This window comes from Phasianus colchicus, chromosome 25, assembly GCF_987193195.1.
Source record: "Phasianus colchicus chromosome 25, bPhaCol1.hap1.1, whole genome shotgun sequence".
Taxonomy (NCBI): domain Eukaryota; kingdom Metazoa; phylum Chordata; class Aves; order Galliformes; family Phasianidae; genus Phasianus; species Phasianus colchicus.
In genome coordinates, this window is record NC_143460.1 from 2050129 (window position 1) to 2073834 (window position 23706).

The window sequence follows — 23706 nt, forward strand, 5'->3', positions numbered from 1 at the left end:
TGGCAGTGAGGTCAGGAAGTGGCGGAAGGGAGCCGGAAGAGTTCTCGTGCCTGAACCCCGCCGCTCCACAACCCACTTCCGGAAAGAGGCCCCGGAACCTGGATATCGCGCGGGGAGCGGCTGAGGCGCGGCGGCGCGTTGTGTCGCTATGCGGGTTGCGGGGCCGCGGTGTGCGGCGGACAGGCGGCGGACTCGCGTTCGCGGGGTCCGTTCAGGTCGGTGCTTTGCGGGGGGCTGAACGGCAGAGCGGGGAGGGGCGGCCGGGCTCGGGACCTGGCCGCTCCTCCTCCCCTCGGCCCGGTGGTGGGCCGTGCCGGGGGTCGGGCCGTGTTCTGCCCCTGCGGGACGTGGGTACAGCGCTGTCGTTATTGACTTTCAGCCGGCATTCGAAAGTAAGTGTGCAGACTTCGAGGAAGGGTTGAAGGGCGGATTGTTCCTTTTGTTTAAGGTCCGTAGCAAAGAAGACAGCTTGCCGTGCTGCACGCCTTGCTGGGAGCGCGCTGAGCAAAGTGAGGTGGTGTGTGAGGCTGCCAGGGCGTGATGGAGAGCTTGCAGGCAGTGACCCTCAGCGATGGGACAGCAGCCTCCGAGCAGCGGGCTGCCAAAGGTAACGCAGTCTTTGGGTCTCAAAGTCTCTTCACAACCCCATGGGGTTGGAATGAAGCACCCTCATGGCAGATCGCCATGGATCTTGTCTAGGATGCTTGCGACTGTCTTAGATTGGCATGGAAAACTGCAGGAATCAGAGAGGTTGGAAGGGGCCTCTGGAGATTTGAGTCCAACCTCTCTGCTAAAGGAGCTTCCTGACAGCAGGTTGCACAGGAAAGCATCCAGGCAGGTCTCAAAACATCTGCAGAGAAGATGACTCCACAGCCTGTCTGTGCAGCCTGTTCAGTGCTCCGCCACCCTCACAGTGAAGAAGTTCTTTTGCATGTTTGTACAGAACTTTCTGTGTTGCAGTTTTTGCCCATTGCCCCTCGTCCTGTTGCTGCACACTGCTGAAAAGAGCCCGGCCCTATCCATCTGACTTCTGCACTTAAGATCTTTGCAAACATTGAGGTCACCTCTCAGTCTTCTCCATGTTGAACAGTCCCAGCTCTCTCAACTTTTCCTCACGTAGGAGATGCATCCATGAATAAAACATCTCTGCTTCAGAAATAAAGCTTTGGAGATAGGAGGGCTGTTGCAGTAGAAAATGAAGGTTCTGTTCACACTGGAAAAATGGAGTTCCCTGTATGTTCTGTAGCCAAAACTTCCCCTGAAGCTAAGCAGAATGTTTGACCTCACTGAAGTGCATAGCATTTGGTTCCCAATAAAGCTTTTCTCACTCAAAAGGGTGCTGAGCTCAGTGTTGGTTAAAATGCAATATCAAATGCCAAATTCAACTCCTGTCCTTTTTCTGGGGTGTGCAGCAGGGTGTGCTCCTTTCTCCATCACCTGCTGTTCCCAAGGAAAGCAATGGCTTTCTCCCAGCCTACAGAATGGAATTTGCAAGAGTTCCATCTCCTGGTCATTGCTGTTTCACTTACTTTTCTGTGTAAACTCACTGCAAGTTTAAATCTGTGAAGCTGAAAACCACTGGGTTTTGTGACTTCTCCCAGCAAACACTTTGCATGAGTTGAAAGCAATTTAAGTTTGAGTAGGACGGAGTGATGTCCTCTCTGCATCAAATAATTAAGTAACTAAAATATTATCACAGAATAAGTCACACTTTCACTATTTTTAAGAGTCCACTCTTCACAACTCATCAAAGAAAGTAATGCTTTAGATCCCTTCAAGCCAAAACTTTTTTTTCAAGTGTTGATCCCCAACCAGTGTAGAAGAAAATATATTTTCAGGCCCTGCTGGTGTCATTAAAAGCTCCCAATTGAGTTTTCTCCAGCAGAAGTGTAATTGCTTTCTACTTTAAAGCAATTTTGTTCTTTCTGCTTCAAACAAGTGATTGTAAACAAATGATAACTGAGATTCTTTGCCTTTTGCCCTCCTGTTTAGGAAAGGGAGGATCCAGCTTTTCTGGGAAGATAAGTGCTTCTATGGCTGTTTGAGGGAAAGCTTGATTAAAAGCAACATTCAAGTGACAGTTTTGCCTTCTGCATGACTATATTCCTTCACAAGGTGCAACAAAGGAAGGGGACAGCTCATTAGACCAGTGTGGAGTTTGAGGGCAGTGCTAATAGCATTCTTTTTAACTGTTTCAGATGAAAAGGTAATTGAAGAGCAAGTCACTGAAACTGAAGATGAAAACACAGTGTACATCCATCCAGTGATAGTCGAGAAAGGTGAGAATCATACATTCACCTTTCTTTAGAAGGATGCTGGTATGACTGAAACCATCTGTATCTTGACAGTTGTGCTGTGGCTCTGAGCCCATCTGAGATGGGGTTTTCTTGTCCAGCTGAATGAACAAGGAAAAAGAACATGTGGTTTCCACACATATTGTCAGTTTGATAGATAACAAATCTACAGGCGAGGCCAGTGATCTGTGTGCTGTGGTTTTGCTAACTGCAGAGCTCAAACAAATTTTGTCTTACCTAGAAGCAGTTGGACAGGAGTTTCTGTGAACCATAAGATAATATATTATTCCTGGATTAGATGTTTGAGGGGGAAGATGTTTTAAGGAGAGAGGATAGGGATAGTTGGAAGCCATGTCACCGTGGTCGTACATCTGCGACGTGATGTAAGTGGTGAGCATTACTTCAAAGAGCCAAAGAGGTGCCATAAAATTGTCCACCAAACATGAAAAACCTTGACATTTAGGGATGAGGGGCTCAGGGGGTGTCTTAAAACTGTAGCTGTGGTTCACTTTCAGCACTAGCAGGCAGGCTGGGTATGAACACTGCAGTGCTCAGAACTGATGTGTTAACCCCTCCATCCCATCTAAGTCTTCCAGTAATGTGCTTAGATTTTTTTTTTCCCCTTCTTTCAGATTTTGTAGCTTTTGAAGATGGACAGCCAGTAGTTTCAGAAGATAGGGGTATGGCCTACATACCTAAAGGTAAAGAATATTCCCCATTTTTTCCTTGGCAGCTGGGGCAAAAGCTGCTGAAGTGTTGCAGATTTCCAAGGCTGGAGTAGCGTGGGGAGGTGAAGAGTGGTTTATACTCAGCAGCTCTTCTACGTTTGATTTTGTCTATTTCTCTTGCAGAAGGTTTTGATTCCAGAACTTCAGAGGCTGTCCAGCCAGAGGATGACTCCACCACCAACAGCCATTCTCCTGCCATTGTGCTCCCTGACATCATGGAAGTGCAGGCAGAAACCGAGCAAGAGGAGAAAGACGCTGCCTTTGATGTCAGGACCATCAATGCATTAAAGCAGTATGCCAACAAGGTGAAGATGCAATTGTTTCCTTAATGGTCTTCCAGCAGCACTGAGGGACTGTGGTATTTCATATTGGACCTGGAGTTTAAGTTGTCTCCTTTAAGTTGCACTTATGTACAAATTTGAAGTGCACAAAGTAATACGCAGAGTAATGCCAACTTCGGGAAGATAAGCTGCTCAGGGCTTCTGTGGGTGTCACCACTGACAGGTGGCTGACAGGGGCCTGGAATGTGGCAGGTTCCTTCTGCAGCACCTAGCCAGTACCCACAGATTGCTGGGCCTTTTACTCTGCAGGCACAGATTTGAGAAAGCAGAGCTGCTATGATACAACTCAGATTTTTTCCAAGGTAGAAAATGTGAACTAGGAATGGGAAATGCTGATTTCTAGAGCCCTGCTTTGTAACCTGTGTTGCACCATAAGTGTGCAAGCTGTGTTTGTAGAAACACACTTTTGTGGGGACAACACACTTTTGTGAAGGACTGTATGTATGGTAAGGAAAGAAATAATTTGAATGGGCTTTGGTGGCAGCTGCTGTGGTGGCTGGCTGAATTAATTTCCACTCATTGGCTTGACAGCATTTGCAGGAGCAGGAAGTGCACAGCAACGAGAAGAGGATAAGGGCTGCCCATAGAGCACACCGCTGTGGGTACACAGGCTGTGGTCGCATCTACACCACTGCCCAACATCTGAAGGTAAAGCACTAAGATGCACTCATAGTGTGCAGACCAAATATGCCCCCGTGTTCTAGTGCCAGATCAGAGTGTTCCTGTGCAAAGGAAGAAGGAAATGCTCCATTGGAAAAGGTCAGGTGTTTCAGGAGAAGGTCAGGATACCCTTTGGCACTGACACATCATTCTGCAGTGAGTTTTTCTCTGAGGACTTTAAGGAGGTGCTTTTAACCTTGAAGAACCAGGAAAAAGTATCCGTAATTTGGAATAAATCAAATGGGAATATATCACTGAGAAGAGGCTTTGTCCCATGAAAGAGACAGGTTTGTTAACTGGCCAATACGAAATCCAGCAGAGAACTTCAGATTCTCTCCAGCTGCTACATTTCCCCATGCTGTTTTCCTTACCCCTTTGTCATGGACTGTAGAGGACCCATGCTTTCTCTTCCAGGTACATGAACGTTCTCATACAGGTGACCGGCCATATGCATGTCGCTTCCCAAGTTGTGGGAAGACATTTGCAACAGGTAACAGTTTCTCTCATGTGAAAATTCTGTCTTCAGTCTTATCAAAATCACCTTGAGAATATCAGCCCTTCTTTCCAGCAGAGCACCATAAGCACAGCTCTTAACACCTTCTGATAAGGAATTGCAGTATGGGAGGCTGCTCAGGACTGAACTGATTACAGACAGATTAAAGGAGTTAAAAGAAGAAACTGAGTAGTCAGGGGTGTTGTGAGGCTCTTTGGATATTTCTTCCCCTTCAGCTTTGTGAACACAGGATAGACGTGTGCGTGAACTGAGAAGTGTTACACAGCTTGCAATCTTAGTTCCTTCTCATTCTAAAATTAATTCTGTGGTTTCTTTACTGGGCAGCATATGGGCAGAAGACCCACATGAAAATACATACTAGTGAGAAACCATTCAAGTGCCCAGAAGACTCATGTAGCAAAGCCTTCAGAGCTTCTGGCGATCTACAGAAACACATCCGGACACACACAGGTGAGCACCATAAGAGAACTGAGCTCCCTATCAGAAGGGCTTCCAAGGTCAAGTACTGCTTCAGCCTCTTGTATCTTGGGCGAAGCAAGGCAGAGCTGGAGTTGTCTTCAGATGGAAGTAGTTGGGCAGTAGAAGTAGCACTTGGGATTCTCAACTCAGTTGCTAACAGCTCAGTGAAAGGGATAAGGGTGCCAGTTTTACTGGGGAAAACATACATTTGGTTGGGACTGGTCTGAGATCTCATTGGTGTCATACTGTGGAGGTGTGTGGGGCACCCCCAGAGCTGCAGTCTGGCAGGGCTCTCATCAGCATTACTCTGTCACTGCAGGGGTGCGTCCCTTCAAGTGCCCGTTTGAGTACTGCGACCGCTCTTTTACCACCTCCCACATCCTCAGGGTTCACATCCGAACGCACACCGGCGAGCGTCCCTACACGTGTCCAGAGCCCATGTGTGGAAGGAGCTTCACCAGCGTCACCAATTACAAGAACCACATAAGAATTCACACAGGTAAGCAGGGGAGGAGGTGAAAAGACAGTCAGCTCCTCCCCAGTCAGCTGCCTGCACTTTGGGACTGAAATCTTTGGGACTGAAACGATCATTTCTGGGACAGGCATTGCAGGAGCGTGTTTCAGGGTAGCCAGGTAATTAAAAGAAATAGGAACTGCTTTATTGGGCTGATTGTTCCATTTGTTCCAGTGGTCTGCCTTCAGCTATTCTCTCTTGTTAGGGAATCTCTTTGCAGGGTATGATGAGGCCGAGTGAGTTAAGCTCTGCACTGTGGCCTCTGCCCTAGGAGAGAAGCCATATGCCTGCCCTGTGCCGGGCTGTGGGAAGTGCTTCACAGAGTACTCCAGCCTCTACAAGCACCAGGTGGTGCACACACGCAGCAGGCCCTACTCCTGCAAGATCTGTGGGAAGGCCTACAGCCAGAAATCTACGCTGGGTACACACAAGTGCAGCGGCCGCAGAGAGCTGGAGGCCACAGAGGAGAGCGAAGAAGTCCAGCAGCAGCTGGAGGGTGAGCAATCACTTCCACATCACTTGCAGTGTGTCATGCCCTGTGGCAGAGGGGAGACAGATAGCAGCAAGGGAACAAGGGTCTGCATCTGCTGTCCTTCTTCAGACCTGAATCTGTGTTGCGGCTGTCCATCTCACTCATAAAGCCCAGATTCACATCACAGCCAAGAGTAAAATTCTCCCTGTGGTCCAAGCTGTGTGTCATCAGTTGAGAGTGGACTGCATCCAGCTGTGTAGTACAGGGAGAGATGAAGGTCCTTCTCTCCAGGCTAACACTGGGCTGTTGTTACGATCTTCTGCTCCTCTTTGTTGGCCCTTCAATGACCAGGCAGGTCCCAGGGTCAGATATGCACTTTCCTGCTCTCTCCCATTTTACTCTTTGCTTTCCCTGACTTAGTTGCTGCTGAAGGAGGCTCCCCCATGAAGAGGCAGCATGTTGCTTTCCCATCAGAGATGGAGAAAGACAAGGATGAGGAGGAATATGATGATATGCCTACACAGGTCTCACTTATCTCTCAGGATGAGACAGAGCAGGTATGGACATTAACAGCCTCCAGCACTTGAGGGAGAGCAGTTACCTGAGTGAGGTTTGCCTCTCCCTAGCTTGTTCTGCATCTCTTTAGGTACTTCCTGAAGCCACTAAACAGGATGTCCCCTCAGGGGCCAGATCTCAGCTTGGTCTTCTCTATAAGGCTTTTTTTTCTGTGTAAAACAGACCCTGGGACTCTGGGGCTCTGTCTGTCATGATGGTTCCCCCCTTACAGTCCTGTCCCACTGCTGCAGCCTTGATGTGAAGGGTAAATCACAGGCCTCTGGTCACCACTTGCCTTGCTGGACAGGGTCTTGCAGGCATTTGTCTGGGCTTATGTGCTGTGCCTGCCAGCCCTCGCCTCCTGCACAGCTGTCAGAAGGCAGCTCCCACTCTTTGCTGACACAGGCTGGATTTGGAGATTGTTTTTCCATAGTTTGTAAACAGCAGTGCTTTTCTTGCACATACTTCCCCGCATGAGCTGCCTGTCTGCTGATTGAGAAAACCTTCTGTGGCTTGGGGGAGAGGAAACAGCTGCCATGAGTGAGGTTTGTTTCCTCTTAGCATGAGGAGCTGCCTGCATGAACTATCACTTAGAAGCCGAGAGAAGATGCTAAATGGAAAGGGAGGTCTTGTTGAAGGGAGTGAGCTAGAAACCAGGGATCTGTGAGGACTCCATTGATTCTGTCTGTGATCCTGGGCAAAATCCTTGGAGTTCTCTGTGCCTTTGGTCTCGCACATGAGGGAGGAGAGAATATTTTAGCCTTTCTGTTGCTAAAATCAGGGATTGTATAAGGCTTCCTGAGAAGGCAGCCTGGCTGAGAACATCTGCTTTTGTCCTATCCAGATCAGCTTGTCACAGGAAGACCTGCAGGCCCTGGGCAGTGCAGTCAGCATGGTGATACAAAGCAGTGCCCTCTCAGTGCCTGAGGAAGAGTTCGTGTGTGGTGACATGCACACCATGGCTGTGATCAACGCTGATGGCACTGAGACACAGCCGGTATGGGCAGAAGCAAGGCCTTCCCTCTTCCCTGCAGAGGAACTGCCTGCTGGGAGGGAATCCCACTTTCTTTTGTGACACAATTGTCTTGTGTCTTAACTTTTCCTAGGTTACCATAGTCACCTCTGGGGCAGTCATGTCTGAAGAGTCAGCCATTACATCCCTCTATCATCAGCAGGTGGCATTGTTGGCAACCACCAATGGTGCTCACATTGCATTGCAGGTACCACACAGCATCCTGAGCAAGCCTGAGCATTGCCACCTTCACTGTACACATCCCCATCCACTCACCAACTTCAGCCTCTTGCTTTGCATCTCCTCCTGCTTAGATTGCTTGCTCCTTAACTCCCATATGCCTTGCGTGTGGAGGGGAACAGGGATGCCCTGCTTGGGTTGCAGAATGTTCCTTTCCCCATCACAGCAGTGTCTCTCTGCTTTGCTGCTCTGCTCTGCTGCCAGTCAGTCCCTCACACCTCTGTCCTCTGGGGCAAGGCCAACTCTCCTGAGCACACTTTTTGGGAGGGCAGTGTTATCTCTGACTTTTCTCCCCTAGCTTGAAAAGCAGCAGAGCCTGGAGAACACCATCAGCATGATGGCAGCAGCAACCCAGCATGAACCTGTAACACTGGACACAGCCGTGGCTGAGAATGGCTGCTGAGACCCTGCAGAGCCTCCCAGGCAGGAAGAGCAGGCAGCTGAGCCCGTTCCTCCATGGGTGGATCAGGATCTGCAGGACTTGGGCCAGCAGGCACATGGAAGATGTGCAGTTCCTATACTTTGAGGGAGTGAGTGAAGGAGGGAAGGAGTCTGAGAGCAGCTGGCTTGTGATGTGCAGCAAACAGGCGGTGAGAGCCAGTGCTGGCAGTGTTGGGCTGCCAGGGTGACCATGCCAGAAGGGCTCTTCTCTCCATGAGCAGTGTCTATGACAGCTGCTACCTTCTGCTGGAGGCTCTTCTGTTTTCCTTGGCTCAGAGCAGCAGCTTTCCTGCTCCTTGCTGTGGACACTTGTCATTGTTTTATGATTTAAATTATCGGTATTCCACATCAGAATATCACGTAGTGTGCTGGGAGTTAAAGTTAATGCTCCATGGACTGCTGATATTTCCAGGTACCTGGTTCTCAGTAGAGAAGAGCATCTCCCAGAGAACATCTCAGAAGAACATCATCTCCTAGAAGACTTTCACTGTTCTGTTTCCATTTTCCGTTTAGAGGGAAAGATAAAACTGTTTGCAAGTCGAGACACCGCCTCCCCTTTTACTGCTCATCTCTGCAGTGCGTGCTCCCTGGCTGTCTCGCCTTCAGCATTAGAATAAGGCCTTTGGTTTTGGACATTCTTTCTAATTTTATTTGATTTCTTACCCTCAGTTCCAATTATATTGTATTATATTGTATTATCTTGCAGTATGATATCATATTTAGTAAATTACTTTTTCTCCCTTAGCTCGTTGCCACTGTATTGGCTTTTTTAGGCCTATCTTCCTACGTTTTTTTTCCCCTTTTCTACCATCCCCCTCTCCTGAGGTGTTGGCCTGTGGGCCCCCCCACCCCATTAGTCTGGAGGAGATGGCAGAACGTTTTCTATTTACTTCATGCCTGAGATTTCCAAGACCTGCTGGTCTAATGAAGCAGATACGGAACTACAAAGATTTCAACCCTAGGAATGCAGAATTTTTGTGGAGAGGCACTTTCTGTCCCCTCCCTCTAAAAATGGTCCAGCATTCGCCTTTTCTGCCAACCCCTCTGCCTAAGGAGCAAGTGGGCAGCAAAGCAATAAAGCCCAAAGGGTGGCCCTGGGCTGGGTGATGGAACAACAGCAGTGTTCTGATGCTGGAAGTCAGTGTCCCCATGGATGCACACTGAGTGTGTGGCAGGAATTCTCCCATCTAATACCACCCTCAAAGCAAACTGTGTTGGCAGACCCAGTGCTGTGGAGCAGAAGGGGATGGCAGATTGAGTTGGCTTCTATTATTTTGCAGATTTCAGGGTTAAGGCAGTGCAGGAGGTTTTGTTGAATTGGCCCAGTGCTCTCCCAAAGCTGTGATCATCCCAGGACTGTGCTGAGGGCTGTGAGAAGTGGCAGCCTCACTGTGCTTCTCGGGTGCTCAGAGTCCCACATCAGGGCTTGGCACCCCCGAGGGCTCCTGTAAACTTCAGGTTAGGGAATGATGCCACTTACTATAAGAAAATACATCTGTGAGTGTGTCCTCACAACTCTCTTTGCTCGGGACAGACCTGGGCTGGCATCCTCTGCCCAGCAGGGTAACGGCAGCACCTGTGCCCATAAGAGCCTGTGGGCAAAGCTGGCACAGAGCAGCAGCAGAGCTGTGAGCATCACGTGTTTATTTGCCCCACGTACTTAGGAAGTTTGTTTCTGCAGAGGAAGAGGTTTCTGTGGGGAAGGGTGGGCCGTGACAAACCACCCCCACCACCTGCAGCGCATTGCAGCCCTGCTCCCCTTCCTCGGGCCTCGTCCTTTCCAAACAGCCCCTGCTGCTGCGGGAGGGGGGTGAGGGGGGGAAGCTCTCCATCTCACCCCAAGAAGAGGAAGCTGCTATTTTAAGCAAGGAGGAAACTTTTCCTTCGCACAAACTCTGAAGCTGAGCCAGCAAAGGGTCTCGAATCCCTGCCGATCCCTTCTCCGTGCGCTCTCACTGCGCTCCCCGCAATCTTTGCGTTCATCCGGGACGGCGGTGGGAGCAAAGCGGTGCCCGGAGCGCAGCGCATCCCCACGCAGATGGCGCTGCTGCTCCGCGCACGGCCGGAGCCGCTCGGGGCTCTCGGTGCAATCGGTTTCCTGAAACCGGATTCACAACGTTGACAGAAGAGCCGCTGTCACCGCCGCTTGTAGCCATGGACCTGAGAGCTGAGCTGCTCAAGTCCATTTGGTACGCCTTCACCGCTCTGGATGTGGAGAAGAGCGGTAAAGTGTCCAAATCTCAGCTCAAAGTGAGTAAACGGGGGAGCCGGGGGGGTTCGGGGAGGGCTGTGGGGTTCTGGGGATGCTCTGCAAGCCCGTGGGGTCCCGGAGAGTTTCAGTGCTGAGGGGTGGAGGGCTGAGTTGTTGTGCCACGTGCGGTGCCCTGAAGTTCTCCTTCTGTGCCTCACCTCCATTTTAAGCATTAAAAAGTGTGCGTGGGGGGGGAAAGTAGCGAAGAATCAATGTTCAGATGTGTTTTTGGTGTGAAAATGGGGGAGAAATTGGATTTTTTTTTCGTGGCTTTGGTTTCTTACGCTGTCTGTGCCCACCTTCAGCCCAAACTCGGGCTGTTTTCTCACCCTGATGCGCCCATGGTGCCTCTTCCTGTGCAGCACAGGGTCGGAAGGTGGAGGGAGAAGGTTCTAAATATGACGGCTGCTCTGTGTTCAGGGCCAGCAATAACACATCACTGCTCCAAAATACTGAGCTCCCCTTTCCTCCACCCCCTCAGCACCTTTTAGAAGGCTCTGAGCTTGATCTGTCCTCAGAAAGACTTATAAAGCTCATTTATCTGCCTCCAGGACTGGTGAAATCCACCAGGTTTTGATAACAGGCAGCAATTATTTTAATTCTTTTCTCTCCTTTGCAAACGCTGCAACTCCTCTTTGTTGCTTAAAGTCTTGGCCTGGTTCTTGCTGGGATGGATGTGCTGTTTTGGGGCTGCAGTGCAGAGAAGGGACCTGAGTTAGAAACATGCAAAACATGGTAAAGCATTGCATCAGGAGCCTGGGAGATGCGTTGTGAAACCCTGCAGAGAAACCTCTTCTCTATTTTTCCTCCTACTTTCAAGGGCTTCCCCCAGGGCAAATAACAGGGAGCTGGGAACCTGCATGGCAGCTCCTGCTGCCCGGCTGCAGGGACCCCAATGGGGTTGGGTTCCTCTTGAAGGCTCTCAGAGCAGAGGGCTGCGTGTGCCATTTTCTTTTTAAGACACCTGGAAGCGTAGAAATAGCTAAAGAAATCCAGGAAAATCCCAAAGCAAACCAAGGACAGGTGCTGAGCCTCGATCCCAACCCCAGTGCAGCACACCTTGCTCCGAGAGCACCGACGTCACCACGTGCAGCGCTCATCTCACAAGCTCTGTGCTGGGGATGGTGGTGCTGGGCTCACGAACACAACGAGTTTCACAGCAGTTTCCTAGAGAGCCCATGCAGCTGCGAGCCCCTCATGCAGAGGCTGAGCACCGCATCCCCGTGGTGACTTAATCCAGAGCTGAGCACAGATTCACCCCATGCTGTTCTCCCACCCGGCCCGAAATGGGGACGTGGCTGCAGGAGAGGCTCTGCACACCCACACGGTGCTGGGAACACCCAAGTAGTGCTTGTTCCACTGCGTGTCTCAACGCTCAGCAGCTTTCCACCTCTCATTTCCATTGCCCATCACTGCCAGTCTTTGCTTGCTGCAGGATTTAGGGCTGCCCACCCCATGTTGGGTTCAGCAGTTGAGTTCTTTTACGTGCAGTCCTGCTCCTTGAGTACTTTACTCAAGTTTTGCTTCTCTGCAAGAAAATGTGTGTGTACATCTGTGTGATATAGGTGGGTATCTGCAGAGGAAGGAAGGACAGTTTTGTGGTTAAGTGCTACGAGCTGAGAGATGTGGGGTGTTCTGTTACCAGCATTGTGCTTCCTGATGCTGCCATGAGCTCTGTCTTCAAGCTGCACGCTGCTTGGGGTTGGAAATGCTGCTGGAAAACTTTGGAAAACCCAAATTTGGGGCAGTCCCAACAGAGCTTGGTCATACTCCAGGCTTCTCTTGTCAAGAAGATGGTGATCCTAAGGCTGTGTGTTGAGGGGAGGGATGGGGCACACATCCTGTGCCCTCTGGGAGGCAGAGCCCCCATCCTGAAGGTCTTGGGGTATGGCAGGTGCCCTGGGGACCAGACAGGCTCAATGCAGCCTGCTGCAATGCCCTGGGGCAGGCAGGATGGAGCCACATGGCTTGGACTAAAGCTCCTGTGCTTGCTGAATGCACAAAGGGCTCTTGGCACAGGCTGGTGCTGGCAGTTTGGCCAACAAGAGGGCTGAGAGCAGCTCAGCTGGGTGAAAATCTCCCCTGGGGAGGAGCCCATAGGGCTGTGCTTGAACCATGGGGGCATGCAGGCCACGCTCACATTTCTATTGCTGCTGGCAGAGGTTCTGGAGGTATCTGCCTGGGCTGGGCTCCCTGCAGCACCTCTGGGGATGCTGTGCTTTGAGCAAAGGGGAAAAACTGAGGCAGCAGCACAACTCCCCACGCTATGCCAGAGACTCATCCATGTAGGATTTGTGCCCGTTACGCAGAGCTGCGCTCTGATCCCAAAGTTCACCTCCAGCCCTGGCATCACCCACTGCATCTCCCACGGGGAAAAGATGAGAGGCTGACATTTTTTAGTGCTGTGACGTGTTCCACCCCCATGGTGGTGGGGAGGGACGTGGGGTGCTTGTGGTGCCGGGCTGACTGCAGCTGTCCCCTCCACCCCTATGCAGTGCAGAAAGGCAGCGTCACCAAAGCACTCTGCGGGCTGCACTTCAGTGGCCAGAGCACCCCTTCCCCTGTCAGCCCCCATAGGTTTTTCCCCTGTGTCAGGGCTGTGGGGTGTTTTCCTCCCTCCTCTGTCCCCATAGTGTTGGGGTAGCCCTGACCTCACGCATCCTGCATCCTTAGCTGGGGGTTTCCTTCCCGCCTTGTCTTGCTTTCAATATTTAAGTGAGCATTCCAGCAAGAAGCAGAACGTGCTTTGCAGTGTGTGGGGCATACAGGGGGCTCGGGGTGCCAGCCCTGGCTGGGTGCACACATGAGCCCCCCCCCTGTGGCTCATAGCATGCTTGGGTGAGCTCATCCCCACAGCACATCCCTATGGCTCACAGGGCAGTGCTCAGCAGGACAGTGGCTTTGGAGCGTTGAGGGCTGTGGATGAGAGCCCTGCATGGAAAGGGGAGGGCACAGCCATGGTTCCCTGCTCTTGTTCTGGATTCTCAGGGCGTTTCCATCTCACCCACCCCTGCGCAGCCCCTGAGGCAGTGCCAAACCCCAAAGGGTGCAGTGCAACGCTTGGGGCTACAGCCCTCATGGTGTCTGCACACCGGGTGGAGCCCTGCTGATAGCATCGCTCCGAAGGGGAAAAATGAGAGAGAAAATCCGGTTGAGCAAGAACCATCTCCAGCTGTGCAGCAGCGTGGCTCCTGGCAGCTTCTCTCCTTTGGGAGGAAATCTCCAGCCCCATCGCCTTGATGCGAGCTGTCCGTCCAAGCCGTGTTGTACCACCTTGGGCATCTCCATGGAGCACGTCCTGCTTGCTGGCAGCTCAAGGATGGTGACAGCATCCAAATTCCCAACACGTGGAAAATTCACGTGCTGCAAAGTGAGCTTTGTTGGGGGGGGGATCTGTTCTAAACGCAATACCTGTGGTGTTCCTGGAGTTGGTGTGCGTGCAGATCACTGTTGGCCGCCTTCCCTTCCAACAGCGTTTCATCTTCATTTGTTTTAAACTTTATCTTATTTTCATTTTTACGTCTTCTGGTGATACGCTTGCAGAAAGCAGCACAGCATTACAGCACAGCGGCGGGTTGGGTGCATTTGTTCTTTTTTTAAGACATTGCTGAGGGCAGCTGCCAGGCAGCCCGGCTCGGGGGCTTATCTTGATCAAAGCATGGCCTGTTTGCTCTGTAATGTCTGGAAAAAAAAATAATTATCCACGTGCCAACATAGGAAAGAATTGAACATAAAATCCTCTCTCTTGGCTCTCTCCAGCTGACTTCTAAGGCTGGTTTTTGGGGTTGCCATCCCAAGGCTTCACCCTGCTCTCTCCCTCGTGCCCTGCCAGGTGCTGTCTCACAACCTGTACACAGTGCTGTGCATCCCCCACGACCCCGTGGCACTGGAGGAACATTTCCGTGATGATGACGACGGGCCGGTGTCCAGCCAGGGCTACATGCCCTACCTCAACAAATACATCCTGGACAAGGTGAGCCGTGTCCCCCCCCCCCGGTTGGCAGGACAGGGCAGGGGGTTTGGTGAACAAGGAGGAGATGGAGGAGGACAGGTTGGAAGCTGGGGGGGTTTTTCTCTTTTTCCGTGGCTCAAAAGCACCTTTGTTTCATGCGGTGCAGCTCAGTGCTTGTTTCCTCCAGGCACGTGAGGGCTGACAGCTTTCTTCCACTGCATGCCCTGAATGCACTGGGGCCCAGCACAGGGGCTCATGACCCTTCCCTCCCTGCTGCTCCCAAAAGGGCTCTGCATTAGGGAGCCCAGCACATCCCATCCCTCCCATTGCAGAGAGGCCGAAACCGTTGCAGTTTCCCGTGTGGTTCTTTGGGAGGTGACCTTTAAACTGCCTTCTGGTCAAACTAATAAAATCCCAGAGGCAGACTGAGAGGGGAAGAGGTTTTTCCTGGTAAGTGGGGCTCTCAGCTGTTCCTGGTACCCAGCCCTGGGGTTTTGTTCCGGCTCTGCTACTGCAGACTGTGGTTTGCTCACATGCTGCTGCATGGCTGAAAAAGTACTGGGCCAGACATTGCCAAGGGTCTGATCCCCACCTTCCAGTGACACAGCACAGCAGTGATGCATCGAGCACAGCTCTGATGAAGGCTTTTGGTGACCTCTGAAACTTGTGGATGGGCAACAGGGCCACTGGAGGCACCATCCCTTCCTCTCGGGCTGCCTGCTTGTGGCACGACACTTCCCTTCACCGAACCTCAGTTCCTCTTTTTGTTCAAATGGGATGAGGAAAGTGACCCAAAGCCACCCAGACATTTGTCATATGGGTTTGGCTGGTGGTGTTGGCTATGCTTTGTGTTATGTTTTCTGCTGGTGCTCCACAGCCCCATCCCTGGAGGTGCCCAAGGCCATAGATATAGGTGGGACTCTGGGCAGCCTGAGCTAATGGAGGCTCCCAGCCCATATCAGGAGTGGGGCTGGGGGGGCTGTAAGGTCATAACCCAACCATCCTGTGGCTCTATGATCTTTAAGGTCCCTTCCAACCCAACTATTCCATGGTTCTGTGATCTTTAAGGTCCCTTCCAACCCATCCGTCCTGTGGCTCTATGATCTTTAAGGTCGCTTCCAACCCAAGCATTCTATGATTGATTCTATGAGTGCCACATGTGCAGCACCCTTGGCTGAGCTACCAGGTGTGTCATGGTGCCCAGGTGCCTGTAGCACCTTCTCTACTAGCTGCCATGCCTAAAATCATCTGTGTAAGGGATCTGTGCTGAGGAATTGTCCTGGAACCACATGCCAGTACCCCACCACTTGTGCAAATCGGCAGTGCTGGCAGGGACAGGAGGCCTCTGGTGTGGAGCTTCTGCCTTCCCCTTGCAATCCTGCAGTACATTCACTAGCCTGGGTCCTGTCTGCAGGTGGAGGAAGGTGCTTTTGTCAAAGAAAACTTTGACGAGCTCTGCTGGACTTTGACAGCGAAGAAAAATTACAAGCCTGACCGGAATGGGAATAGCGTTGTATCCCACCAGGATGCCTTCAAGCTTTGGTGTCTCTTCAACTTTCTGTCTGAAGACAAATACCCTCTCATCATGGTGCCAGATGAGGTAGGAGCTGCCTCTCCTGGGCTCGCTTTGGGCTGACATGTCTCACTATCGCAACCCAGCACGTCCTTCCTGAGCTGCCTCATCACATCCTGCAAGATGTGGTGCCTCGGGGTGGGGGGAGCAGCCGTGCCCATGGAGTGGGGGTGACTGGAGGAACCTGTGAGGTGCTGAAGCCTCCAGAGGAAGGATGTCTTGGAGGATATGGTGTGTGCCAATCCACAGCATTCTTCCGTGGTTGAATTTAGGTAGCTGGGAAACAACTGTCCCAGCCTTCAGACTGTCAACCAAGGAGCATCCAAAGCTCAGCTCCAACTGTGTCTGCTACTGAAGCCCTTGCAGCTCACCCAGCAGTTGCATTGGGCATGGTGTTGGAGGGCTCCTCCTGATATCCATATCCCTCCTCATAAAGGCAGTGGCAGAGCAGACCCAGCTATCCCCATCCGTGCCCACTGCCACCAGGAGCTCAGCCCCTGAGCAACACCCAGGGAATTAAGTGTGAGCACCCAGGGCCGCTGGTGGTAATCCCCAAATTCCAGGCGGTATTTGGAGGAGGAGGCATTCCCTTGGCCAGGGGTCATGTGGAAGCCCCATGAGCTGGCTGGTAGAGGTGAGGAGCACCAAAGCCAACAGCAGCCTCACCAGGTCCCACTGCAACAATCGAGGATGGATCTCAGATGGGTGAGCAGCCCCAGAGCACCAACAGACAAACAAATGGAAAAAAAAAAAACAAAAACACCCCCAACAAACAAGAAAAGGCACCAAGAACTGAAAAGAAGTGCAGTGATGTGTAGATGTACAAAGGCAACCGCACTTCCTGTGCCCTAGGAGAGGTGTTTCCTGTTCCCCAGACCGAATGAATCATCCTTCTGCTCGCTGAGCTGAAAAAAAAAAAGGAAAAAAATTAAAAAATAAAACAAGTTGAATTATTATCCTCTCCCTAGATGGATGAGGAGAGAGGGAAATCCCACTGGGGTAGGGGACATTGCTGTGTCACACCTCAGTCACTTGCCCTCCTTGCTCTCAAGTTCTGTGGATACCAAAATAAGTTGTTCCAACATTATGTTGGGAAGGTAGGATGAAGGGGAGTGGCTTTAAATTAAATGTTTAGATGAGATATGAGGAAAAAATTGTTTTCTGTGAGGGTGGTAAGGCCCTGGCACAGGCTGCCCAGGGAAGTGGTGATGCCCCATCCCTGGAAGTGCCCAAGGCCATGGATGGGGTCCTGAGCAGCAGAGCTGGTGGGGGGCACCCAGCCCATGGCAGGGGGCCTTAAAGGCCCTTCAAACCCAACCATCCCATGGTTCCATGATCTTTAAGGTTCCCTTCCTACCCAGCCATCCCATGGTTCTATGATTCTGTGTTATCGTCAGCAATTCTATTTTGAAAGCAATTGATAGTTTTGAAATGATGTTCACTTCCCTTGCAGGGACCCCTTCCCTGTTCCTTCCAGTGTTTTGATGAGGCCAGCTGGAAACCAAAGCAGTGCTGTGGTCAGGGCTGTGGTCTGATTCCCTGCTCTGTGTGGGGACAGCAGTGCTTGGAAGTCTTACCTAAAGCATGGCTTCTCTCTCTTTAGACAAACAAGCCAAAAGCGTGTAGGCCTTGTGATGAGGAGAAGCCTCCATGCGATGGTCAAGCTCTGACCCCAAATCAATGTCCTGGGCCTGGAAAAGCTTGCCTGTTACCATCAACCATCCCAGGGGGTGACTTCTTGGTGATAAGGCTCCTGTATCTCCAGGCTGGGAAGGGATGTGGTTTTAGGTCCTCCAGAATGGGTTTTGTTGGTCCAAGTCGGTGGTTATGTGGTGGTTCTCACTTCTCCATGATGCTGAGCTCCCCATCTCCACAGGTGGAGTACTTGCTAAAGAAGATCTGCACGGCCATGAATGTGGAGCTGAATTCCTGTGAGCTGGACGACTGCCTGTCCCAGGAACCACAGGGGCAGGGCGGCCTGACGGTCTGGCAGTTCCTGGACATGGTGAACTCGGGGCGGCTCCTGCGGGGCATCGAGCAGGAAGCCATCAGCATGGCAGTGGAGGAGGTGTACCAGGAGGTTATTGAGGACGTGCTCAAACAGGCAAGGAGCCCACGTGTCCTGGGGCATGGCTGAGAGAGCTGGTCCCTCTCTGGGGGATGTTCTCCCTGTTGTTAAGGATGTGGTTGCCATGTCATTACACAAACACCCATCCTGCCCTCCTGCCCCCACGTCGTTATTGAACCCTGTGTCTCCTGGGTGCAGGGCTACCTCTGGAAGAAGGGCCAGCTGAGGAGGAACTGGTCGGAGCGGTGGTTCATGCTAAAGCCCAGTGTCTTGTCTTATTACGTGAGTGAAGAACGGAAGGAAAAGAGGGGGAGCATCACCTTGGACAAGCACTGCTGTGTGGAGGTACAGCCTGAGCTCACAGCAGGAGCACCACATCCCACATGTCTGGGGATTTTTCTTGGTTCTCATCCCACTGGTTGTCCCCCATCCACACGGAAGTGATGCCATTCCATGTCCTCTCCCTGTAGGTGCTGCCTGACCGGGATGGGAAGAGGTGCATGTTCTGTGTGAAGACCTCATCCCGCACGTATGAGATGAGTGCTTCTGACACCCGGCAGCGCCAGGAGTGGACACTAGGTTCGTACACCATGCCCACTCTGTGCCCTGTCCCCAGAATCCCACATCCCTCCTGACATCCTCCTTTTCCCTCCGCAGCCATCCAGACTGCCATTCGACTGCAGGCTGAAGGCAAGAAGTCCCTGCACAAAGACCTGAAGCAGAAGCGACGGGAGCAGCGCGAGCAACGGGAGCAGCGCAAGGCAGCCAAGGAGGAGGAGACGCAGCGGCTCAAGCAGCTCCAGGAGGAGAAGGAGCGGAAACTGCAGGAGTTGGAGCTGCTGAAGGAGGCCCAGCGGCAGGCAGAGATACTGCTGCAGGAGGAGGAGCAGCGGCGGAGGCAGCAGCACGAGGAGATGCAGAGGACCCTGGAGATCCAGCTGCGGGAAGCCGAGCAGGTGGGGGTAAACCTAAGGCAGGTCCTGCAGTGGGGCTGCATCGCTTGTCCCATCTCTGTCCCTTGGCCAGGTCAGCTTGAGGAGGGTTGACAGAGCTTTTAGGAGCATGTTCTCCTCTTGCAGTAACACTGCTGGTACCTCTGGTGGTGGTGGTGGTGGTGGTGGTGGTGGTATGCACAGTGGTGTGTGACATGGGGACAAGGGACAGAGGGTCAGCACATGATACCCAAGGAACAAGATGTGGACAAACTGCTTGAGGGTGCACAAAGCTGAGAGGCTGCTGGTCTGCCTAGGGAGCCTCTTTCCCTCCTTGCAGCTGATGCTGGCTCCTCAAGAGGCGTTCCTCTGAGCAGGGAAACAGCCTTGCCCTGGAGCTTTCCCCATGGGCATGTGGCACATCAGGTCCCAGGTCCCCTGATATCTCCTCTCCCCGCTGCAGGCACGTGCCTCCATGCAGGCAGAGATGGTCCTGAAGGAAGAGGAGGCTGAGCGTCAGCGTAAGCGCATCATGGAATTGGAGGAGATGCAGGAGCGGCTCCAGGAGGCCCTGCAACAGGAGGTGAAAGCACGGCACGACGAGGAGTCCGTGAGATACGCACAGGCCAGGTAGGAGCAGAGCCTCCCTGCATATTTTCCACCTGCTCCCAGAGGCAGGGCTGTCAGAGATGCTCCCCGGGGTGATTCAGCTGTCCTCAATTGCTCCCTGGGGAGCCAGCGTGCTTCTGATGCCAGAAGGAATGTGGGGAGCTGATGGATGAAGTGGCAGAGCGATGTCCTCATGTTGTGCACTTTCTTGGCAGGCTACTGGCTGAGGAAGAGGAGAAGCTGAAGCAGCTAATGAAACTGAAGGAGGAGCAGGAGGAATACATCATCAAAACTCAGCTGGAGAAGCAAGTCCTCAAGCAGGAGATGGAGAACAAGAACAAGTGTCTGGAAGAGGCCCAGAAGCAGCTGGAAGAAGTGAGAGTGAACAGGCAGCGGGTGGACCAAGACGTCATGGTGAGCATCACCCTAGTGCCTCTTCCTATCACACTGGAAGACCCAGGGGACTTTCCAGGCCTCCCCTGAGTCACCTCCATGCTGGAGAGAACCTGGAGACCTGCTGTCACACAACCTGCTGCAGCCAGGCTGGGTTTCAGGGTTACATCAGCTGCAGCAGGGAGAGGAGATCTAAGGTTTGCTCCTGAAGGTTTGCAGAGCTGTGCCAGACTGGTGATCAGCTCACAAAGCCACTGAAGCAGGGAAGAGGCTGTGGCTGCTCTGCCCCCCATTTTGCTGCACTGGCAGATGCTATTTTGAGAAGTCTGCTGATGGGGTGGGTGCTGGAGAAAATGCTGGCATTTCCTCACTGCAGAGCTCTGGGTTTTTCTGAGCTGTGCCATAGGGTGATTTGTTGGCCCTTGGCATGTCCCTAAGAGGGCAGCAATGTCAGACCTGGGAACATGTGGAGCAGGGAGGGCTGGGAGCAGGAGGAGCAGAAGACCCAAAGGAGGGTGTGCTGCCTCCATCCTAGAGGGAGCCTCCAGCCCAGGTTCAGGGAAGAGAAACTCCTGCCAGTGGTGCTGTGCCCACCTCTGCTCTGTCTCTTTGCAGGCAGCCCAGCGGAAGCTGCGGCAGGCCAGCACCAACGTCAAGCACTGGAATGTGCAGATGAACCGCCTGATGCACCCCATCGAGCCAGGAGGTAGGAGACCTTCCCCATGGCACGCAGCTCAGTGCTGCTGCTGGTTCTCCTGTCCTGACATTTCTTTGGGACACTCAGAGAAGACAGACAACTTTTTTTTCTTTTTAATCTGTTTCCAGACAAACGTACAAACATGAGTGGAGGAGGCTTTGCTGGCTACCCACCCCTCACGTGCCGGAGAGATTCTTCCCTCAAACTCAAGCAGAAAGTAGAGGATAAAGGCAGTGATCCCATGAGGGAAAGCAGCAAAGAGAACGTGAGCAATGGTGGGAGCAGCAGTCCACTGCCGTCTTCAGATGCAGACACCATGGCCACAGAGCCCTCCAACCAGTAGCAGGATAGCAGAGCCCAGCAGGGAGCTGCAGGGCCCAGCAGGCCTGGTCAGCACAGTCATCTCAGGTTGGAGACCAGCAGAGACCAGCACCAAGCCTATAGGTGACTGACTACATGTAGAGCAGAGATGCTCCATGCTGCAGCCACAATGTGCCAAGAACTCAGCCCAACGTCAGGAGAAGGCAGCAGGGCCATTTTCTCCTCTGGGCTGCCCAGGTGTGGGGTCTGGATTCACCTCCCTGCACACCAGACACTGCCTCAAGATGCCACCAGTGGATCTGGACTGTGGCCCAGGACTGCCATTCCCCCTTGGTTTCTACTGGCTGTGCCCGCAGCATCATCCACTGTGTCCTTGGACATGTCCTGAAAAGGGGCCTCCAGGGCAGCTTTGGGGCCTGAGCAGTGCCTTCTCACTACCCCCACACAAAGGGCACTTCTGGCAATGACCAAGATGTCCTTAACTACATGTGCATTCCCTGAAGGTGGTTGTTAAGTCACTGGAGTCACATAGATGTCAATATAAACCAAGAAGTAATAAAGCTTTTGGAGCCACTGGCCCATAAATCTTATTCCCTGCACATCTGTGGCCCTGCAGGAACCCAACTTGCTTCAGGTGCAGTGGACAGTTTGGATTCCCACCACAGGAAAGAGCCCAACCAATGAAAACTGACCCAGTGGAGTGTGGTTTGGTTTAGGAGGGTCAAGAGGGACAGAGAAGTGTCTGTAGATGATGAATTGCAACGGGTATCCTCTGGGAGGACCAGCACCTCCTTATAATTAATTTATAGGAAGGGAACGGTGCTCTGGACTAATGTCCTCACCCTTGAATTGCAGGAGTCCCTTTTCAGAGTCCCACTTCAGGTCCAGTCCAAGGCCCTGCAGAAGGCAGTAGAAAGAATTCCCAAGGCAGCAGGGCTGGCCCTGCTCTGGCAGCAGGTGGATGTGTCAGCTCCCTTCAGTGACATCAGCCTGGTCTGCCTCCTTCAATTAATTTGTTCCCTAAAAGATGAGAACAAAAGCCAAAAGTCTTCTGGCCAACCTCCTTGCACACAAAAAAAGCCCACAAACATGGAGTTTCATTTTTTCAAGTCCCTCTGTTAAATACAGTCCTATTTGTGACTTTGGGCACCTTACTGTCTGGGCACAGAGTACCATAAGGACTCCTTCTGAAAACACACCATTAGCAAGCCCTGCACCAAACCCAGGTTCACAGTAGCTCATGATGCAGTTTAACTGCAGTTCGTTAGGGAGATTGCAATCTATTTCCTACTGGCACAGCTTTGAGCGGTTGCTCACAGAGCTCTTCCTCCCCCCTGGTTTTTACAGTGCTCTTTTCTTACAGTTAGTTTCACAGAGAGGCTGTGTTTGTAGGCCCATGTGCATGACGTGGCTGCCCCCATACAAAGCAGCTCTGTGTATCTGTGGGGGTGCCCAGTGGCCCCGTGCCCCAGTCCCACGCAGCACAGAGGGGGCATGGGTGGCTGCAGCCTTCGTGGTGACAGCCTCAGGGACCTGTCCTGCCAGCCAGGGGCTGTGGCAAGTCAAATGTGTCACCTCTCCTCCTCCTCACTGTGCTGGGTACTATGGGATATTGTAAGGGGTTGGGATGTTGAGCAGTGCTGTATGGCCGTGACAACCCTACACAGTCTCCAGGCAGACCTGGAGTCTCTGCCTGGCTCTGATATAATAGTGTGCCACACCAGCATTCCATGTGAGCACAGGGTCTCTCCACTCCACATGCTTTCTGGTAGAGCAGGACCTTCACAACACATCATACCTCTGGGTACAACACCATTTCTTGCATCAAGGTGTAGCACTGATCCCTGCAGCTCCCCAGGTGACCCCAGCACAGCAGTTGCAGCCCCATGAGACCCTCAGGCAGAGGGAGGAACCAGGAGCGTGCAACTGGGAAGGAAATGGGCTGGGTGGAAATGTGCTGATGGGAGGCAGCACCATCCTTCATCAGCCCATTAGCTCAACCTTTTCCCTGATTAGTGTTGGGATTGGTGCCATGCCACACCTATGCCAGGAGGAAAAAAGCCACCTCCACACAACCTCAGCTTTGTCAGAAGGGCTCTATGACCCTAGGAGGCATGCGGGGGTGACCGTGCCATCACCTCTCACCAGCTCTAGGGCTGCACCAATTTTCTTTAAAAGCAACTCATCAGAACGTCGCTTCTGCTCTGAACAGCCTAGTTCCTGTGCAGCAGAATTAATGCTACGAGGACAGGCGTGGAGGGAAAGTCAGGTTCCAGTGTCAGCACTGCCTTTGGTCGGCTGCCAAGCTGTGAGCAGCCAGGCCTGTCCCATCCTTCAGGAGCAGCAACCTGCCTGAGTCAGCAGCAGGCGTGCAGTGTTGGGGATGTGCACCAGCACCTCACCCGAAGGATAAACTCCTGTAAAAAGGTTGCAGGGAGGCCCTCGCTACAAGAAAGACATCGAAGCCCTGGAGCACAAACAGAGAAGGGCAGGGCAGCTGTGAAGGGTCTGGAGCACAAATCTTACAAGCGGCTGAGGGAACTGGGATTTAGTCTGGAAGAAGCTCAGGAGAGACCGTATAGCTCTCTGTAACTCCCCGACAGCAGTGCCAGGCCTGTTCTTAATTGCGGTTACATCTCATTAATGAGGGGCATCATCGACCACAGCAGGAACGGAGCCT

At 52.3% G+C, this 23706-nt stretch overlaps 2 protein-coding genes across 3 annotated transcripts; both read left to right on the top strand.

The window, feature by feature from the left end:
- The first annotated feature begins 54 nt into the window (after positions 1–54).
- ZNF76 (zinc finger protein 76) lies at positions 55–8971 on the top strand. Of its 2 annotated transcripts, none has more exons than XM_031605871.2 (14): positions 55–215; positions 449–607; positions 2199–2279; positions 2927–2995; positions 3146–3327; positions 3895–4011; positions 4438–4513; positions 4862–4987; positions 5316–5495; positions 5782–6006; positions 6403–6539; positions 7382–7534; positions 7644–7757; positions 8088–8971. In XM_031605871.2, exons 2-14 carry the CDS (start codon positions 541–543, stop codon positions 8190–8192), a joined length of 1632 nt encoding a protein of 543 aa, XP_031461731.2. In that variant the 5' UTR covers positions 55–215; positions 449–540; the 3' UTR covers positions 8193–8971. The 2 variants fall into 2 exon arrangements, with proteins under 2 accessions (XP_031461731.2, XP_031461732.2); XM_031605872.2 differs by having other exon boundaries at positions 8100–8971.
- A 967-nt stretch (positions 8972–9938) lies between these two features.
- On the top strand, positions 9939–21934 carry DEF6 (DEF6 guanine nucleotide exchange factor). Its single transcript, XM_031605730.2, has 11 exons — positions 9939–10480; positions 14314–14454; positions 15848–16033; positions 17883–18110; positions 18273–18419; positions 18545–18653; positions 18732–19030; positions 19470–19636; positions 19831–20029; positions 20624–20714; positions 20834–21934. Exons 1-11 carry the CDS (start codon positions 10385–10387, stop codon positions 21046–21048), a joined length of 1878 nt encoding a protein of 625 aa, XP_031461590.2. The 5' UTR covers positions 9939–10384; the 3' UTR covers positions 21049–21934.
- Positions 21935–23706: the final 1772 nt, after the last annotated feature.

Bases quoted from the DNA above. Each gene is read 5' to 3' on its own strand.
- ZNF76 (XM_031605871.2), top strand. From the start codon at position 541: ATGGAGAGCTTGCAGGCAGTGACCCTCAGCGATGGGACAGCAGCCTCC. The intron at 608-2,198 runs GTAACGCAGTCT...TAACTGTTTCAG, and splicing joins CGAGCAGCGGGCTGCCAAAG to ATGAAAAGGTAATTGAAGAG. The intron at 2,996-3,145 runs GTAAAGAATATT...TTTCTCTTGCAG, and splicing joins TATGGCCTACATACCTAAAG to AAGGTTTTGATTCCAGAACT.
- DEF6 (XM_031605730.2), top strand. From the start codon at position 10,385: ATGGACCTGAGAGCTGAGCTGCTCAAGTCCATTTGGTACGCCTTCACC. The intron at 10,481-14,313 runs GTGAGTAAACGG...GTGCCCTGCCAG, and splicing joins TGTCCAAATCTCAGCTCAAA to GTGCTGTCTCACAACCTGTA. The intron at 20,715-20,833 runs GTAGGAGACCTT...ATCTGTTTCCAG, and splicing joins GCACCCCATCGAGCCAGGAG to ACAAACGTACAAACATGAGT.